We start from the raw sequence: 21,475 nt of genomic DNA on the forward strand, positions 1-21,475 counted from the left end.
AATGGTTCTGTGGCCAAACCTTAGTCTCAATTCCGCCTCAGGAAATGGGGAAGAGAGGACTGAGGCTCGCTGCGCTTCAAGCCAGATTGAGCAGATATTCAGCGCCCACTGTAGACTCAAATTCAGGGCAGCCGCCGCCAAGGGTCGGGTAAAGAGCCACACTTGTGCAAAGCAACTACAGTCTTTGTATAATAAAGCATGTTTTGTAATGGTGGCTGGAGAGGAATTGGGGGGCATAGTTTGTGGTTAAAATGCTATTAGCACAAGTGGAAACTGCACTAAGATGCATTGAAATTCGAAGAGCAGCTTTGGGCAACAATATTTTTTAACTTTTTTAATGCTTCTCCATAACATTCACGCGTTGCAATCTGTCTAAAACCGCCACGTTTCAGACTGCTGCGTTTGAAACCTGCGCTCTGTAACTGTAACGGAATAAGGCACAGATCCCTCTTTGTCCCAGAACGAGTTTTTAACGTGCCTGCAAACCACAAACTTGTTTTTCCAGCTATGTCTTTATTTTCATTTCGCCAACTAAATGTTTCAGACAAAGATTGAATCTGTAGTTTGGAGCATTCCGAAGACCCCTAATTTAAGTGGGGCTGGGCGCGCACACACACAAACACAGGGCAAGTGAGTGAGTGTTTAGTCTGGGGCATTCCTGAAATCCCTGTAGATTGTTGATGATTCCTGGTTTGGAGCAGACGGGTGGTGAGAGGCTGTGAGTTCAGGGCTTGGTTTTCAAGTTCCCACTGTCAGATATGGGCTCGCTATTTCGGCTGCTGTTCCTCGCCTGGCTCATCCTGCCTTTACTGGGCGCAGAATCAGGCAGGAAACGCGGGGCTCGTCAACGCGAAGAGGAGTTCATGGACCGGGTAACAGTCATCTTTTAATCCATTTTCTTCTTCTTCGAGAAAAAAAATGACCTGTACTTTTAGGGAACTGGGAAGGCTAAGTCCGGAGAGGGGAAAATAGCCACTTGTTGCGATAAGGCTGAGTATATAACTCCTACGCCCCTGTCGAACACTGTAAGTGCTCAAAACACATCTAAATGTGTGCCATCCCATTGCCTGGAAAGAGAAGGGGATGAACGGTAAAGGAGAATGCAGCTTTGGTAATTAGTGGGATGTTTTGTAAAATATAGGGGACTTTATTTCGCTTGGAGCTGGAACTAAAGATTATGAAACAAGTAGGCGAAGCTACATTATATTTAATTTAGACTGTTATTTTTGCAAATATATTTTCTTATTAGAATCTTATTAAATATGAAACTGCCCGTTAATTTTACATGTTGGAATGTAATGTTTTATTATTATTCGGTCCTGTGGTGTGGCCAGCTGAGCCAGCATTTTTGCCCATCCCTGGATGCTTTGAGAAGGTGGTGGTGAGCTGCTTTCTTGAGCCGTTGCAATGCAAGTGCTGTAGGTAGATCCATGATGCCCTTAGGAAGGGAGTACCATGATTTTGAGCAGTGACACGGAAGGAATGGTAATATATTTCCAAGACAGGATAGTGAGCAGCTAGGAGGGGAACTTGGTGGAACTCCCATGTATCTGCTGTCTTTATCATTCTAAATAGTAGTAGAAATTGGTTTCCAATTTAGGAGCCTTTATGAATTTTTGCAGTGCAACTCGTTGATACTAACTGTAGCTACTGAACATTGGTGATGAGTGATTGTTATGCCAATCAGATGGGCTGCTTTGCCCTGGATGGTTCAACTTCATGAGTGTAATTGGAGGAAGTATTGCATCACATTCCAGTCTTGTGCCAGGGAGATCGTGGACAGGTTTTGGGGGTCAGGAGGTGAGCTATTCAGATTTCTGAGCCTTTGACCTGCTCTTCTAGCAATAGTATGGCTAGTCTAGTTCAGTTTCTAGTCAATGGTAACCCACAAGATGTTAATATTGGGGAATCCAGCAATGGTAATGCCATTAAATGTCAAAGTGTGATGATTAGATTCTGCCTTAGTGGAAATGGTCATTGTCTTGCATTTGTATGGTGTGAATATTACTTGTTATTTGTCAAACCAAGTCTGGGTGTTGTCCAGATCTTGCTGCATTTGGGCATGGCCTGCTTCAGTAACTGAAGTCACTAATAGTGATGAATATTCAGTTAATGTGTTGTCAACTTTCCAAGATTGGCCTGAGTCACGAGGAATTGAAGATCCCAGAGACAAAACACAGACACATTGAAACAGATTGTGGTTTTTTTGTTTTTGTAATTTTCTTTGAACATTTCTTTGTCAGTGAGACATTGTAAAGTTAAGAATTTTGAAAATGGGAGAGGTCTTGTTATTTTTGCTTTCCAATTGAGAAGCCATTGCTTCACCAAGGTTATGAGGATGGGGTTGGGTAAAAGGCATTATTGAAGTGTGTGATCAGCCATGATCATGCTGAATGTCAGGGCAGGCCTATTGGGCTGAATGGTCTACTTCTTTTCTAAACTGCAAAGATGGGTGTATTGGCTGACCAATTACTGGAGGAGTAAGGGGTGCATGTCATGTGATGATGCCTCTAGGCATACATCTTATAAGAGTTGGCAACCCTAGTTATATTAGAAGTACTCCTTTGGAATGACTAGGAGTGTATCACTAACATTGGGAAATATATTTAATTTGTATTCAAAAACAGAAGTTGCTGGAAAAGCTCACCAGGTCTGACAGCATCTATGAAGAGAAATCAGAGTTAACGTTTTGGGTCCGATGACCCTTCCTCAGAACAGATGGTAGCTAGCTCGGAAGGGTCACTGGACTCAAAATGTTAACTTTAATTTCTCTGCACAGATGCTGACAGGTCTGCTGAGTTTTTCCAGCAACTTCAGTTTTTCTTTCTGATTTACAGCATCCACACAGTTCTTTTGGTTTTTAATTCAGATTGTTTATATAGAGTTAGAATTAGTGCTGAGGTAATAAAATGTCATAATCTATATGCTTCTCTATGAAAGCATTTTGTTTCTGGCTTGAATGTTGTAGGAGTAGAAAACAACATTAACCTAACTTCAGCATTACATTAACTGTAACAAAATATTTGTATATTTTGGCAAAGTTATAAACTTAAATTTCTGATGAACCTTTACATTTTTGCAATACTATATTAGATTGGAATCAGCTGATCAAAACTGTGCCATTGAAAATTCAAGGAAATAGTCCCAAATGGTTTCCTTTGAAGCATGGGGAAATTATTTCTCGGTTATTGCTCGAGCGGATAGAGCTTAATCATTTCTATCAGACATGTATAAAGTGCAAAATACTGGGGGAGGAGTCGACTGTTTCAAAGTAAGGGCAGTGAGACACAGTCAACAGACATTGCAAAGGCCTGAGGGATGTACAAGTAGCGGAGGATTCTCAGAATTTCTGATATAATGATGTCAACAGCAAGTGCAGATGACCATCTCTGAGGATCAGGTGAGTGAATAGGAAATAATTTCTTTATTTAACGAAAGTGGTTTTCAGTGGAAGAACGTAGAGATAAAGGAGTATGAGATGTATAGTCAGTAGCTGGTGAAATGTTTTTGTTCATATTAAGAACATGTCTTACATTTATTTCAGGTAAGTTAATTTAGTTATCTAATAAATAGACACGCAAAAGGACACCACAGTGTTGTGCAATGGTCATCCTGCTCCATGTAGAAACTTCCAGACCATTCTTGTGCCCTTTGAGTGAAATAATTTCTCCTCACCTCAGTCCTAATTCATCAACTTCTTATCCTGAGACTTGGCTGCTATTTAGATTCTCAAATAACTGTCAATGATGTTTTTACCATGTCAAGCCCCTTCAAAATCCTACATGTCTCCCTAGCATCACTTCTCATTCTTCTCAACTCCATAAGAAATAGGCCTAATGTTCTCATGAGCAAAGTGAATAACCTCAGACCTCCCTTACATTGCACTTCTGTCACCTTGTTTGCTGTTTATATCTCTTTACAGCTTCTCTATATCCTCCCACAGTTTACATTTTCACTTAGCCTTCTACCAACAACAAATGTAAACACATTAATCTCTGTCTTCTCATCTAATTCATTAATATAGTTTATAAATAGCTGAGATCCCAGCATTGACCCTTGTAGCACTCCTTGCTCATTTTCTGCCAAATTGAAAGTGCCCTACTCTCTTCTATCTGTTACTTATTATTTATTACGTGCAATGCCATGATTAACCCTTTGTCCAGCACATTATGCAATGTCTTTTGGAAATCTAATTACTGTATTTACTGGTTTCCCTTTATAAAACATTCTAGCTATATCTTCAAAAACTCAACTGAACCAGTTCAGCAGGATTTCCCTTTAGTAATACCAAGTTCACTTGCTCTACTGATGCTAAGCTTTATTCTTAGAATCATACATTGAGTCTGCAAGGACTTGAAAAACACCTGACCTTCAACCTAATACAATTTACCAGCACTTGGCCATAGTCTTGAATGCTATGATGTGCCAAGTGCTCATCCAAATACTTTTTAAGGGATGTAAGAAAACAGGCCTTACCGTCCTCTGAGGAAGCGCATTCTGGACCATCAGTGCCATCTGGGTAAAAAAGCTTTTGCTCACATCTGTCCTCAACCTCCAGCCTCTCACCTTGAACCTATGACTTCTTGTGACTGACCCTTCAACTAAAGGGAACAGTTGCTCCTTGTCTATTCTGCCCACATTCTCATAATCTTGTACACTCCCATTAGATCACCCCAAAGTCTTTTCTGCTCAACAAAAACAATCGAAGCCTATCCAACCTTTCCTCATAAACTTTTCATTCCAGGCAGAATCTTGGTGAATCACTTCTTCTAGCGGACTCACATCCTTCCTGTAATGCAGCAACCAGAACTACGTACAGTAGTCTCACCAAAGCCCTATACAATTTCTCCATGACAAATAAATATCAACAGTAGGAAAAAAAACACTCGCCATTTCCTGAAGCTCTCAAAATTATTGAGTTTAGTTTGACAGCCCAGCTTCATGCACACACATTTCCTGACATCAAAATCCTTATTGACCTTATTAATATCATGATTACGGAGTCAGTAGTAGTGGTCAGTGCAGCAAAGGTTAGTCACTTCAGAGATACAATGTGAGCATTTAATTCAAAGTTTGGGAGAAGATTTGTAGCTCGGGTGCTCGTTGTTGTGGTTCTGTTCGCCGAGCTGGGAATTTGTGTTTCAAACGTTTCGTCCCCTGTCTAAGTGACATCCTCAGTGCTTGGGAGCCTCCTGTGAAGTGCTTCTGTGATGTTTCCTCCGGCATTTATAGTGATTTGTACCTGCCGCTTCCGGTTGTCAGTTCCAGCTGTCCGCTGCAGTGGTCGGTATATTGGGTCCAGGTCGATGTGCTTATTGATTGAATCTGTGGATGAGTGCCATGCCTCTAGGAATTCCCTGGCTGTTCTCTGTTTGGCTTGTCCTATAATAGTAGTGTTGTCCCAGTCGAACTCATGTTGCTTGTCATCTGAGTGTGTGGCTACTAATGATAGCTGGTCATGTCGTTTCGTGGCTAGTTGGTGTTCATGGATGCGGATCATTAGCTGTCAACATGCAGCTAATTAGCCTGCAGACATGTCTTGAAGCTGAGATGACTGACCTCCAACAACTACAACCATCTTCCAATGTGCCTGGAATGACTCCAATCAGCACAGAGTTTACCCCTCATACCCATTGATTGCAGTTTTGGTAGGGCTCCTTGACACTCAGTCAAATGCGACCTTATCACTTCCACCTCATCTCTGGAATTCAGCTGTTTTATCCATGTTTGAACAAAGGCTGTAATGATGTCAAGATCTGAGTTCTGGTGGAACCCAAACTGGGCATCACTGAGCAGGTGCTGCTTGATAGCTGTATTGATATCTTCTGTCACTTTACTGATGATCAAAAGTAGAGTGACAGGGTAGTAATTGGTTGTGTTGGAGTTGTCCTGCCTTATGTGTACAGGACACGTCTGGGCAATATTTTACATTGTTGGGTAAATGCCAATGTTGTATCTGTATTGGAACAGTTTGTGTAGGGGAGCAACAAGTTCTAGAACACAAATCTTCAGTACTCTTACTGGAATGTTGTCAGAGCCAATAGCCTTTGGAGTATCCCGCAGCTCCAACCTTTTTGATAACATGGAGTGAATTGAATTGGCTGAATGGGTAGGTCATGGTGGCTCACTGGTTAGCACTACTGCCTCTCAACACCAGGTACCTGGGTTTAATTCCAGCCTCAGGCTACTGTCTGTGTGGAGTTTGCACATTTTCCCTGTGTCTGCGTAGTTTTCCTCTGGGTGCTCTGGTTTCCTCCCACAGTCCAAAGATGTACAGATTAGGTGGATTAGCCATGATAAATTGCCCATAATGTCTAGCGATATGTAGGTTAGGTGAGCAGGGGGGTGAGTCTGGGTGGGATGCTCTTTGGAAGTTGGTGTGGACTTGTTGGGTCAAATGGCCTGTTTTCACACTGAACGGATTCTATGAAAAGACCATTTCTTCAGATCTTCAGAAGGGTCACTGGACTCAAAACATTAACTATGTATTTTCTCCGCAGATGCTGCCAGACCTTCTGAGTTTTTCCAGCAATTTCTGTTTTTGTTTGTGGCTGAAGACAGGTATCTGCCAGCTTCAGCCTTATGTTTTGCACTTGTGTGGTGGACATTTTTATCATTAAGGATGCAGATATAAGGAGGCTCCACAATGAGTTGTTTAATTATCCATTACCATTTAAGACTGAATGTAGCAGGACTGCAGAGCTTAGATCTGATCCATTGGATGTAGAATCAATTGCTGTTTATGCTGTTTAGCAAGCAAGTAGGCTGACATCTCATTTTTTATGCCTAGTGCTACTCCTGACATGCCCTCCTGCACTCTCCATTGAATTAGGGTTGATCCCCTGGTAATAGTTGAGTTGGGGATATGCCAGTTCATGAGGCTGCAGAATGTGTTAGAGTATAATTCTGCTGCTGTTGACAGCCCACAATTCATCATGGGTGCCCAGTTTTGAGTTGCCAGATCTGCTCAAAGCCTGTCCCATTTAGCACGGTGTTAGTACCACAAAACACAATGGAGGGAAACTCTCAATGAGTCTCCACAAGGACTATTCGCTTGTCACTCTTATCAATACAGTCATGGATAAATGAACCTCCAGTTGGCAGATTGGCAAGAATGAGATCAGATATGCTTTTCCCTCTTTTTTTTGTTCCCTCACCACTTGCACATGGTGAGCTAACCTCACCAATCCTTCTTGTCTCATGGCTGTACCCACCATTGCCAGTTTGAGCCCTGGCACCATATCCTTCATCACCCAGTATCACCCACACCCCTTCCCACCTTCAACAGGTCCGTTGACTGTCAAACAAAACCTTCATCTTACCCAACTTTAATGTAGACAATTGCATTGATGTCATTGTTCTGGTTAAAACTTGGCTCACAGGATTTGTTGCCTAACCGTCTCCCCCTCTCAAATCATTGAGGTCACCTGGCCATAACTGCAAATCTCTCTCTTGTTTCCCTACCTCCTTCTATGACAACTTTTGCTTTCAGCACTTCACCTTGTTTCATTTTCCTTACCTCTCCTTTACAAATCTTATAATCCATTGCTCCCATGAGGTTCCTCATTGAATTTTCTCAATTCTTCTTCCTTACAACTCAGGGGAGACAATGGTATTATCACTGGACTGTGAATTTAGAGATACAGATAACATTCGAGGACCTGAGTCCAAATCCTGCCATGAAAGATGGTGGAATTTGAATTCAATAAAAATATCTGGAATTAAGAATCTAATGATGACCACGGGCGTCACAGTGGCTCAGTGGTTAGCACTGCTGCCTCACAACACCAGGGTCCCAGGTTCGATTCCAGCCTCAGGCCACTGTCTGTGTGGAGTTTGCACATTCTCCCCATGTCTGCGTGGGTTTTCTTCGGGTGCTCTAGTTTCCTCCCATAGTCCAAAGATGTGCAGGGTAGGTGAATTGGCCATGCTAAATTGCCCATAGTGCGAGGTTCATTAGTCAGAGGAAATTGGTTGGGGTGGGTTACTCTTCGAAGGGTCAGTGTAGACTGGTTGGGCCGAATGGCCTGTTTCTGCACTGTAGGGAATCTAATCTAATGAATCGATTGTCAGAAAATCCCATCTGATTCACTAATGTTTCTTAAAGAATGAAACTGCCATCCTTATTTGGTCTGGCCTATGTGTGACTCCAGACCCACAGCAACGTGGTTGATTCTTAACTGCCTTCTGGGCAATTAGGAATGGGCAATAAATGCTGCCTAGCCAGTGATGCCCTCACCCCATGATTGAATAGAAAAACTCTCGGATTAAAAATCAATGTGTTGTGTAGTCATTATGTTTATCACCTCATCTTGCACTTTCTCCTTCAGATTAATTGAGGTCCTGCAAGCTTTCCCTTCAGCCTCTTGTCACGTGGCCACCCCATCAAGTTGCCATCTTGTGAATTTTCCACTGCAAATCTCAAGCATAGACAAAATTATCTCCATCCACTTCCTTGTATTTCCCATTGCCCACATCTCACTTGTTTGTGTATCTGTACCTCTTTTAAACCAACTCTGTTACTTGTGATGAATCCCAGTAGGAGTAATATGATGATTTTTTTTGCTGCATTTATTGTAATGGGTTTTCCATGTGGCCAGAGAAGCCTGACTAAAACTGATTATCTTTGTTCTCTCTCCTCAAAGCAGCACAATGATGTATGTGTGCAGGGTTCACCAGGTATTCCTGGCCGGGAAGGTAATCCTGGAACAAATGGGATACCAGGAACCCCAGGGATCCCAGGTCGAGATGGAGCTAAAGGAGAGAAAGGCGAGTGTATGCAAGAACGCCTTGAGGAGCCCTGGAGAATCAACTACAAGCAATGTGCCTGGAAAGCACTCAACTATGGCATAGATCTCGGCAAAATCGCAGTAAGTGTGGTTATGCAGACTAGATGTAACGCTGAGTCACTAGCTCACAATATTCCACATTAATTTGTTAGTCTAGCAATTTGTGGCAAAGAAGAGACAAACCATAAATCTTGACTCTTCACAAGTTCCCAAACCCAAAAAGAATCACGTTCTACCTCCCCAGAAGGGAAATAATATGTCTCATTCCAGCAGTTCCTCATGTTTTTCTTGTTATCTGTCTGGCAAGATAGGCTACATTGTCAGGCAGCATGCTGCTGCAGACACAGCAACATCCAGCAATTTACAGTTCACTGTTGTATTTAGGTTACTGTGGCTCTGCGTGCAAACAAAGGCAACTTCACCTTATTCTCTCCTCACGGAAACAAGTCAGCAGAGTGAGCCTGAAGGTTTAGAATAGATTGTGGGCTTCTCCAATTCTGCATACAATCAGGGACTGTACATAGGCTTGTACTGCACCTCATTTCAACTCTGCTATTTTCTTGATCTGAAGAGAGTTTAGTGTGTCTTACTGTGAGCACAGGAAAATGCATCCTGCAGGCCAATGCATGGTAGTCTGACAGTATTAACAAACAAACAAGGCACAAGAGTAGGCCACTGGACCCTTGAGCTGCTTCCCCATTTAATGAAATCATGAAATGTGTGATGTGATTGCAATCTCCAATCTATAGTCCACCTTACTACGACTAACCTTTTAACCCTTTGCTTGCCAAAAATCTAACCACTTCTGTCTTTAAAAAATATTCAAAGTCTGTGCCTCCATAGCTTTTCCAGGAAGTAAATTCCAAAGAATTAGAGACTTGAGAGAAAGCAGTTTTAATTACTTTTACAGAGTGATCCTTAGTTCTACATTCTCACATAAGTATACACGTGCACATTCTGATATACAGTGTCTCTCTCTCCCTCACACACATTTACTCTGATGTACACTGTTGTTCTCATGCACGCTGATGTACATTGTCTCTCTCACACACAGACACGCAATCTGATGTACACTGTCATACATACATTCTGATGTACACTTGTTTCTCTCTCACTCACACACACACTCTGATGTACACTGTGGCTCTTTCACACTCACTCTGATGTAAACCGTCTCTCTCTCTCTCTCTCTCTCTCTCAAACACTCTATCTGATGCATACTGTGTCTCTCAGACACACATACACTCTGTAACTCTCACACATATACTCTGATGTACACTGTCACACAGACACACTGATGTACACTGTCTCTCTCTCTCTTGCTCACACACTCTGATACACAATGTCTCTCTGTTACACACACACACAGATGTACACCGTGGCTTTCACACACTCACTCTGATGTAAACTCTCTCTCTCTCTCATACACTCTTATGTACACTGTTTCTGAGACACTAACACACACTTTGATGTACACTCTCTCTCATAGACACACATTCTCTGTACACTTCCTCACACACACAGACTCTGATGTACATGGTCACAGACAGACACACTCTTATGTAAACTGTCTCACACACACTCTGATATGTTCTCCCATAACAACTGGAATCAGTGAGTGGTAAAAATAGGCTCTTCTATTCAGCAATCACAGCACAAGTTTGAGGTGGCAGTAGAATCCAGAAATACAGTTCTTACAAGAACTCCTTTATACACACTTCGTACATATATTAAAATTCCATTACTATGGTGTTACATTGTTCTATCTATAGTACACAAAGATTTGAAGGGCTTCTGTCATGGGAGACAGGAGAAGTTGTTGGAAGGTATCCTGAGGGACAGGATGTACATGTATTGGAAAGGCAAGGACTGATTAGGGATAGTCACCATGAATTTGTGTATGGGAAATCATGTCTCACAAACTTGATTGAGTTTTTTGAAGAAATAACAAAGAGGATTGATGAGGGCAGAGCAGTAGATGTGATCTATATGGCCTTCAGTAGGGCATTCAACAAGGTTCCCCATAGAAGACTGGTTAGCAAGGTTAGATCTCATGGAATACAGGCAGACCTAGCCATTTGGATACAGAACCAGCTTGAAGGTAGAAGACAGAGGGTGGTGGTGGAGGCCTGTGACCAGTGGAGTGCCTCAAGGATCGATGCTGGGTCCCCTACTTTTCATCATTAATATAAATGATTTGGATGTGAACATAAGAGGTACAGTTAGTAAGTTTGCAGGTGACACCAAAATTGGAGGTATACTGGACAGTGAAGAATGTTACCTCAAAGTACAACAGGATCTTGATCGATGGGCCAATGGGCTGAGGAGTGGCAGATGGAGGTTAATTTAGATAAATGTGGGGTGCTGCATTTTGGGAAAGCAAATCTTAGCAGGACTTCTACACTTAATGGTAAGGTCCTAGAGAGTGTTGCTGAACAAAGAGACCTTGGAGTGCAGGTGCATAGCTCCTTGAAAGTGGAGTCACAGATAGATAGGATAGTGAAGAAGGCATTTAGTATGCTTTCCTTTATTGATCAGAGTGATGAGTACAGGAATTGGGAGGTTATGTTGTGGCTGTACGGGACATTGGTTAGGCCACTTTTGGAATATTGTGTACAGTTTTAGTCTCCTTTCTATCGGAAAGATGTCATGAAACTTGAAAGCGTTCAGAAAAGATTTACAAGAACTGTTGCCAGGGTTGGAGGATTTGAGCTATAGGGAGAGGTAGAATAGGCTGGGTCTGTTTTCCCTGGAGCGTCAGAGGCTGAGGGCTGACTTATTGCGATTTGTAAAATCACGAGGGGCATGGATAGGATAAATAGACCAAGTCTTTTCCCTGGGGTTTAAGCTGAGAGGGGAAAGATATAAAAGGGACCTAAGGGACAACCTTTTCACACAGAGAGTGGTGCATGTATGGAATGAGCTGCCAGAGCAAGTTGTGGAGGCTAGTACAATTGCAGCATTTAAAAGGCATCTGAATGGGTGTATGAATAGGAAGGGTTTAGAGGGATATGGGCCAATTGCTGGAAAATTCAACTCGATTAGGTTAGGATATCTAGTCAACATGGACAAGTTGGACTGAATGGTCTTTTTCCATGCTGTACATCTCTGACTCTATGACTGTATGTGCTAAATGCTGGCTGCTTGTTCTGATGGGTTTAAGAGTGTCTGTCCCATGTGCTGGCGTAATTCGGAGTTGTTAGCCCTTTAGTCTTTAATTTAGTAAATGTTAGTAAAAATACTAAGCCTAGAAATTGTACCTGTACTTAATTAAAGAATAAAGGATATTAAACTGATCACCACAGCTGGGTTGTGAGATTTGTTTACTATTTGCCGGTGTAAGTTTCATTCTTTCCTGCAATTTCATGGGAGCACTGTTTTGTCAGTTTCTGAAAGGGATAATATGCCAATTACTAATTGGGGAAACTTTTTGATGTTCTGTAATTTATTCAGGTCCACACGATGGTTGGTAAGGGCTGATTAATATGAGAAGGTTTCATGGAGACTTAATGGGGCTGGTGTTGTTTACGGTATTAACGCCTATTCAGAGGTAGCTCAGCCGAAACACTGCTTGTAGCAAAGGGTGGTAAAGCAGTAAAGGTGGAAGGGGTTGTTTTAATTTGTTCTATCCTATGATAGTAAAATATGCTACAAAACTGCAGTTTTGAGTGAATGAATGAAACTATGTTATCATAAATAACATTCTGGATTAGTGGTGCTGGAAGAGCACAGCAGTTCAGGCAGCATCCAACTAGAGCAGTTGATCTTCTGTAATTACACCGGCACCACTCCCCACCTCTTCCTCCGCTACATTGATGACTGCATTGGCGCCACCACGAGGAGGTTGAGCAATTCATCAACTTCACCAACACATTCCACCCTGACCTTAAATTTACCTGGACCATCTCTGACACCTCCCTCCCCTTCCTGGACCTCTCCATCTCCATTAATGACGACCGACTTGACACTGACATTTTTTACAAACCCATCTCTTCCCACCCTACCTCTTGCAAAAATGCCATCCTGTATTCCCAATTCCTCCGCCTCCGCCGGATCTGCTCCCAGGAGGACCAGTTCCACCACAGAACACACCAGGTGGCCTCCTTCTTTAGAGACCGCAATTTCCCTTCCCACGTGGTTAAAGATGCCCTCCAACGCATCTCGTCTACATCCCGCACCTCCGCCCTCAGACCCCACCCCTCCAACCGTAACAAGGACAGAACGCCCCTGGTGCTCACCTTCCACCCTACCAACCTTCGCATAAACCAAATCATCCGCCGACATTTCCGCCACCTCCAAACAGACCCCACCACCAGGGATATATTTCCCTCCCTACCCCTTTCCGCCTTCCGCAAAGACCGTTCCCTCCGAGACTACCTGGTCAGGTCCACGCCCCCCTACAACCCACCCTCCCATCCTGGCACTTTCCCCTGCCACCACAGGAACTGTAAAACCTGCGCCCACACCTCCTCCCTCACCTCTATCCAAGGCCCTAAAGGAGCCTTCCACATCCATCAAAGTTTTACTTGCACATCCACTAATATCATTTATTGTATCCCTTGCTCCCGATGCGGTCTCCTCTACATTGGGGAGACTGGGCGCCTCCTAGCAGAGCGCTTTAGGGAACATCTCCGGGACACCCACACCAATCAACCACAGCGCCCCGTGGCCCAACATTTCAACTCCCCCTCCCACTCTGCTGAGGACATGGAGGTCCTGGGCCTCCTTCACCGCCGCTCCCTCACCACCAGACGCCTGGAGGAAGAACGCCTCATCTTCTGCCTCGGAACACTTCAACCCCAGGGCATCAATGTGGACTTCAACAGTTTCCTCATTTCCCCTTCCCCCACCTCACCCTCGTTCTAAACTTCCAGCTCAGCACTGTCCCCATGACTTGTCCAGACTTGTCCTACCTGCCTATCTCCTTTTCCACCTATCCACTCCACCCTCTCCTCCCTGACCTATCACCTTCATCCCCTCCCCCACTCACCCATTTTACTCTATGCTACTTTCTCCCCACCCCCACTTTCCTCTAGCTTATCTCTCCACGCTCCAGGCTCACTGCCTTTATTCCTGATGCCCGAAACGTCGATTTCGAAGCTCCTTGGATGCTGCCTGAACTGCTGTGCTCTTCCAGCACCACTAATCCAGAATCTGGTTTCCAGCATCTGCAGTCATTGTTTTTACCTCTATCATAAATAACAGGTTAGTAAAGGGTTATGAATGTGTGAACAGGAACCTGGTATTAATGAATATAGTGAGCTGGTGAGTGAATTAATAAAGATAACACAGTATCTCTCACTCACTCACTCACTCACTCACTCTCACACACACTATCTGTACATGGTCTCTCTCACACACTGATGGATACTGTCTCTCTCTTTCTCTCTCTGTCATAGACACACACACACTCTGATGTACACACTCTCTCTCTCTCTCTCTCTCTCTTTCACACACACACAAGATGTACACTGTCTCTCACACTGATGTACGCTGTATCCCTCACAAACACTCTAATGTACATTATCTCTCACACACGCACTCTGATGTGTACTGTCTCTCTCAAATGCACTCTGCTGTATGCTGTCTTTCTTTCACACACTTTGCACCCTGTCTCTCTCTCACGCTAATGTACAGTGTCTCTCACACAGTCTTTCTCAGACACAAACACTCTCTGATATGCATTATCTTTCACACACACGCGTGTACACTGTGTCTTACACATGCAAACACACCCTGATGTGCAGAGTCTCACACACGCAGTGCACCTAGTAATGTAAATTCACACACATGCACAAACTAAAACACAAATGTACAGTATCACTCACACTGTCTCAAAGACATGAAGGAACACATGTCCCTCACACATATACACATGGATGAAAACAGGTCACTCTGCAATGTACAGTGTTGTATCCATACACTGATCCATGTGGGCAAGTAGATTTTATTCCATGCCGTGACCCCCACCCCCCCACCCCCAACACACAGTCTCTCTCTCTCGCTCTTTTCTCTCTTTCTCACTCTTTTTCTCTCTCTCTCTCACACACACGTACACACACACACACATCACCTACATGTAATAAATACAGACAAACCCTCAGAGAGAGACGCATACACATACATGCACATTCTGACACACTTAAATTTCTCAATCACTTGGCAGCCTGTAACTCACTCTCTGGCATCTGTCATCTCAAACTCAAATACAAATACAAACATCACAGCTACTCATTGGATACCAGTCCTGAGTATCAGTTAATCAATTTATAAACCCCCTGAACCCCTCAGTTCGATTCCAGTCTTCATGGTATACACGATAGTGAAAAAGGCATTTGGTACGCTTGCCTTTATGGGAGTTGGGACATTGTTACGGCTGTACAAAACATTGGTTAGGCCACATTTAGAGTACGGCATTTAATTTTGGTCTTCCTGGCATAGGAAAGATGTTGTTAAACTTGAAATGACTCAGAAGAGATGTACAAGGATATTGCCAGGATTGGAGGGTTTGAGCTATAGGAAGAGGCTGAATAATCTGGGACTATTTTCCCTGGAGCAACAGAGGTTTTTAAAATCTTGAGGATAGGGTGAATATTAAGGTATTTTCCCCAGAATAGAGGCAGTTAAAACTAGAGGGCATAGGTTTAAGGTGACAGGGGAAAGATTTAAAAGGGACCTAAAGTGCAACATTTTCACGCAGAGGCTGTACGGAATGAACTGGCAGAGGAAATGATGGAGTCAGATACAATGACAATATTGAAAAGGCATTTGGATCAGTATATGAGTGGGAAGGTTTTAGGGATGGGCCAAATTCTGACAAATGGGACTAGATTAATTTAGGATATCTAGATGGCATAGACGAGTTGGAGTGAAGGGTCTATTTCCATGTTGTACATCTTTGTAACTCTTAGTAACATCCCCTCCATGTTTACCCTTTTGAGACCCCTCAGGATCTTAAATGTTTTGATAGTCATAATTCATTCATTTTATGGCATTCCTCTCTGATACTTCAAATGATCCACTGCTGTCCTTTAGGGAAGGAAGCTATTGGCTTTACCTGGTCTGGCTTGCATGTGACTCCAGACCTACAGCAATGTGGTTGACTCTGACTCTTACCTGTCCTTCAGGCAATTAGGGATGGGCAATTAATAATGTTGGCCTAGCTAGTGACACCAACAACCTGTGAATGAATTAAAAATAAAATTGTTGAGAGGTTACTAGGCAGCAAGACCTGTTCCCACGCGGTACCTGACTGTAATCCAGAAACCGAACTAACTTGTATAGCAGACATTCATTGAGAGCCTTTTGCCACAGGTAATACACCACCCATGTCTACAGACAGTGTTTTAGCTGCTTGCTTTGGCCTGGAGGAGACCTGTAATATGTGGCCAAGCAAATAAATGGGAACAATCTTTGTATGTAGTGAATCTGAGGAGTAGCAACACGAAGACAGTGTAAAGAAACAAGTGACCAATTTTCTCTCTTTGGTTTTACCTTTGTTCAGTTTTTTTTCCATTTCATTTCAATATATTATCTATTCCAATTCCACTCTGAATTTATTTAACTTCAGTATTCTTTATTTCATGCTTCTACATCTTCGGTTGTAGGTTTAAACTTTTTTATTCTTAACACAAAATTTGTTTTTTATTCTTATTTGCCTTTTTCATAATTTCACCTTTTTTTTCTGTTTAATTCACTTTTCTGTGACTAGTGTTTGAATATTGCTTAAAGAAGACAAATGTCATTGGGAGATTCACAATAATACCAATGAACAATGTCTTATTACTGTATGGGGGAAGAGTGCTGACTGGAAGAAGGGTTGCCATGGAGAATGCACCAGTAAATTAATGCCACGCATTGTTGAAATTTAAAACAGAAAATTAAACCAAATGTTAACTGCCAATCATCAACTAACTGGCGAATTCTCTACGGTTACAGCTCGACCAATCATACTCTACATGTCAATTGAACAGCACTCTCTGCTCATGCAGTACAAAAACATTGCTCCCCTTAAAGTTCTGCATCAATTAGCTTCTGTTCATTTGCCATTGTTAGTCTTTTAATTTGAGCTCCTTCCCTTCCTTTTAAATTTTAAAAGGCTGCACTTGAGATATTTCTGATTTTTGTAACTTACTAATAATGCTGTATTTCTTCCTATCATTAATTTTTAAACAAACACCAGCACCAGTCTTTGAAACTGGAAGGATATTGAGAAAGCACATCAGACTATGTACTTCATAAACAGAGGCACTGCATAAGAATGTAATAAATGTGCTATCACACTTTTATATTCCACTGGTTCAGCCGAGTCCAGTTCTGCACTCCACACTTAAAGAATAGTGCTATTTTAAGGCCTTGCAGGAGATGCAAAGAGACTTAGTAGAATTATGCTAGCAACAAAGGGCTTCTGTCATATGGTCAGAAAAGATTAAGGGGAGATTTAATAGAAGTGTTCAAAATTATGATGGGCTTTGGTGAAGTAGATATAAATGAACTGTTTTCACAAATACAAACATCACTAATGAGGACACAGATGAAAAATAATTGACAGAAGAGCCAGACAGGAGATGATAGGAATTTTCTTCATTCAGTGAGATGTTATAATCTGGAATGCAATGCCACATTCCAAATTCTTGCAAATTCCAAAGCAACTATCAACAAGGAAGATGTATACTTGAAAAGGATATTTTAGCAGAGTTATGAGAAGAAAACCAGGAAATAGACAAACAGGAAACAGACAAGCTGTACTGGACCATGCTATGAATCTAAGAAGAAGGCTGTTAAATTTCCAGCTATTTTGACAGCCTTCAATAAAGTGTTTAGACTTATCAAAGTGAGGTCGAAGAATATTGTGCCATTTTACACCTTTGGGCTGTGAAAATTAGCTTAGTTATATGAATGAGGGGAAGGATTTCCTTCAAGTTTTATTCCTCAATTCCTTTGATGTGTCAAGAAGAATATTGTTTAATATACATCTGGTCAAAACTATAGCTATGCTTTCACAGAAACTTGGTCAAAATAATACTGGTGAGTACTTATCCTGTTACAAATTGGTGGAGAGATGCTTTTTGTTGCTAACACTATGCCACCTTAAAAAACTAAATGTAGCATAGGTTGAATGAAAAAAACATCTGACAGAATGGTAACTGCTGAGGTGCAGTAGATTCAATGCTCTCTGATCCTAAAACTGAAGATATGGCACAGATTTGCAACCTGACACAATCCTGTCCACTTCTGGGTTTAATCAGGAATTTTGTAAGTGAGTGAGAAATCCTTGTGAAGCTTGGCAAGTAAGTCTAGTATTTGAAATTGGTACCTAATTGTGAGTTCAACCCAAGATTCTGGCTTTGACAGCCACATCACGTTTCCCAACCTGCGTAACTCACTCGAGGCAAGAGCACATTGGAGAAACAGTGTTCAATGAGTGCGGCAAGTGGGGAAACCTTTAAGCAGTGAAATGCTTTTACTGCTTCCTTGCCAATATGAAAAGCTGTGCTCACAGCACTTGTGCTGCAGCCCTGATTTCAATCATTCAAGATGATTTCCAATTTCTTGAAAACACCTCATCAGGCACAGCAGGAGTATCCAGAGGCCTGGGTTCAAGACTGGCCTGCTCGAGAGGTATTTAATTACATCACTGAACAAGTTGATTGGAAAAATAGTTTCACGAACTGTGGATTTGGATCTTGACTGCTGTCAGCATTCACTGAAACACGAGAGTAGCTCATGAAGCTGTAACCTGGATCTCTGAAGAAGGGCAAGAGGAGCAGCTACACAGACAGAACAAGCACCAGGGTCAACAGTAGGAAGCTCTGCTGCAATGCCAGTTGCCAAATCCTCAGTTACTAACGCTGTGCAGGCCAAGAAGACCCAGGTCAAAGGGTTCGATAGCCCTAACACAGTCAATAGCCCAGAAACTTCTCTTTCTCAACTTGTGTGAATACCAGTGCCTCATGAGGTTCAATTTCTAACAGCAGGTTATTGTTGGCATCTGTAGCCTGAAGAAAATGGGCCGTTTGGGCATGCGTTGTCAGTGGGTACTAAAAATGCTATCACTGGAGGGTTATCTTACCTTCTTTTCCCACCCCAACAACCCTCAACCAACAAATCTCTGTCTCTTTCTGCAGTTCTGTACTCTCTTCACCCACACAGAGGGAAAGCAGGGACTAATGAGCATTAGAAATGACTTGTAGGGAGAAGATGGAATGACACTGTGGAGTATGTTGAGTAATGGTTGTGAGCTATCAATAAGAGTGAAGACACTGTTCAGATGGGAACAGTGAATGCCTGGAGAGAGAGAGAGAGGAATGAGTGCAGCTGCAAGGTGTGTTTTGCTGGGAAGTCAGTGAGGTTTGGCACCTGCCCAATTGCATTTTCTACCTCATTGGTCATTGAACCTCCTGTGGAACCCCTGTCTCTGGGTTTGAGGGATGATATTCCTGCTGCTGACTTCCTCCTCCAACTCCATCCATGTCTGCTTGATTTTAAGAGGGCAACTGTTTCCACCTATTGGTGAGAAGCAGCACTTCACTGAATTCCCTAGAACTTCAGGGAAGAATGAGAGAGCCAATGACAGTGTTCCCAAAAGTCGCTTCTCTCTCTCGTTGCCAATGTCTCAGGAAGCAAAGTAGAATTCACCCACTTAGGGACTGCCAGGGTTCCTTTAACTGGAGAAACGCCCTTTGACAAATTGTACCTTTACTCTAAGATTGGCTCTGGAAACCTGAAAGAGAGATGCTAACGCTGTGGCTAGTTAAAGAGCCTGGGCAAAACCTACTTTCCTAAGAACAACTTTCCTAATTTGCTTTCCATCCCTCTGTCCCCAACTAACTAACCAATTACAAGAAGATCTGGTTTTTTAAAAATTACTTAGTGTGGAAACAGGCCCTTCAGCCCAACAAGTCCATGCCGAAGCGCAACCTATCCAGACCCATTCCCCTACATTTGCCCCTGCCCCTAACACTACGGGCAATTTAGCATGGCCAATTCACCTAACCTGCACATTTTTGGATTGTGGGAGGAAACCGGAGCACGTGGAGGAAACCCATGGGGAGAATGTGCAAACTCCACACAGTCAGTCGCCTGAGGTGGGAATTGAACCCGGTCTCTGGCACTGTGAGGCAGCAGTGCTAACCACTGTGCCGCCCACAAATGCATTCAAGCTCATCATTAGATTCTTAATTCCAGGTTTTTTTATTATTGAATTCAAGTTCCACCATCTGCCATGGTGGGATTTGAACCCAGGTTTTTCGGTCATTATCTGGGTTAACAGTCCAGCAATAATACCACTAGGCTATCACCTCCCTATATTAAAATTCAGTCCATATATTACATAGTAATGAATGGTGGTAAGAAATTTGTTGGCCATAATTTTTGAATTTGGAATTTGTTATTTACAATCGCCTATGTCTGCTCAGAATGAGTGGCTAATACAGAATTCATAAACCCACCTCACCTGAATGATTATTATGTTAACTGGTGTGCTCCCCAGCTCTCTCTCCTTCACAGTGCTGACATGTTCTGCACACAGTAGGTGGCCTCAGCAGCATTGTTTGATCATCACATAGTATTGACAATCCGTTCTTTTTTAAGGGCATACTGTCTCTTAAAGGGAAGCTGAATTTTAAAAAAAAGTACTGACAGATATTTTTAGGAACTGTATACCAGGACAGACTGAGGCTTCTGTAGTGATGGATGCAACACTGAAGGTGGACATGAAGAGACACGCCCTGGTTCTGAGGTCGTCAGGATACTCTCAGGAACCACCTTCAGAAGTTAATGGGACCACATGACGAAGAATGTCAATTCCTGAAGTCTGGCATCATTTTCACAAGAGCCAATAATGCAAAAGATACATTTTGTTGAAGCTGTTAAACTTGCAAGAAATATCAAAGTAAACTGAAAAATAGTACAGTATGAACGTTGTCATGATCACTGAGACTAAAAGCTTTGAAAAATATTTTTTTTCAGCAGTATTCACTACCAAACAAATATTTCACTAAGGATCTAAAAATCTCATACTTATGGTCAACTCCTGTGAATTTATCTTTGTGTGATATTTTTCTGCTCACCACAACAGCATCTGTCACCCATCCCTCAATTCAACTGGCACTCAGGACTCTCCTCTAACATAGCTGTACTACAAACAGCAGCTAGCCACTAAACACCATGACCAGCTGTCCCTATTAGCTATACACTTAGAGAACAAATTTGACTGGGACAACACAACGATCATTGGACAAGCTAAACATAAGACAGCCGAAGAATTTCTAAAGGTATGGCACTCAGCCACGGACTCCACCAACAAGTACATTGACCTAAAGACAACATACCGGCCACTACAATGAACAACAGGAACCGGCAACCGGAAGCATCAGAAACCAGAAGACACAGTACAGCAGCGCTTCGCTGGAGGCTCCAAAGCACAGAAGATGTCACCTAGACTGGTGAGGAAATGTCTGCAAATCAACTTCCCAGCTCGGCAAACATACCTACAACCATGATATCTTTACTACATCTAAACCCCACACACGCGCACGCCCAAACACACATGCAAACATGCACACACAAACAGCCAGAGACATACATACACATTTAGTCATGCATATGCCTGCACACAGACTCATACAAATGCAAACACACACTGACAAACACATAGTCATATACATACACACACATGCAGTGAT

At 42.6% G+C, this 21,475-nt stretch overlaps 1 protein-coding gene across 2 annotated transcripts in view; it reads left to right on the top strand.

Moving 5' to 3' along the window:
• The first annotated feature begins 576 nt into the window (after window positions 1-576).
• The window catches only part of cthrc1a (collagen triple helix repeat containing 1a), a 34,906-nt gene continuing 14,007 nt past the window's right edge, over window positions 577-21,475 (top strand). Inside the window, exons 1-2 of one of the 2 annotated variants that reach the window (XM_043689410.2) lie at window positions 577-872; window positions 8,646-8,870. In XM_043689410.2, coding sequence (XP_043545345.1) covers window positions 759-872; window positions 8,646-8,870 — 339 coding nt within the window. In that variant the 5' untranslated portion in view covers window positions 577-758. The remainder of the gene's footprint in view (window positions 873-8,645; window positions 8,871-21,475) is intronic. The other variant, XM_043689411.2, reaches the window with a different exon arrangement.

The sequence above is a fragment of the Chiloscyllium plagiosum genome, unplaced genomic scaffold (assembly GCF_037043375.1).
Source record: "Chiloscyllium plagiosum isolate Xiang-an unplaced genomic scaffold, Cpla_swu_hap1 HiC_scaffold_4, whole genome shotgun sequence".
Lineage (NCBI taxonomy): Eukaryota > Metazoa > Chordata > Chondrichthyes > Orectolobiformes > Hemiscylliidae > Chiloscyllium > Chiloscyllium plagiosum.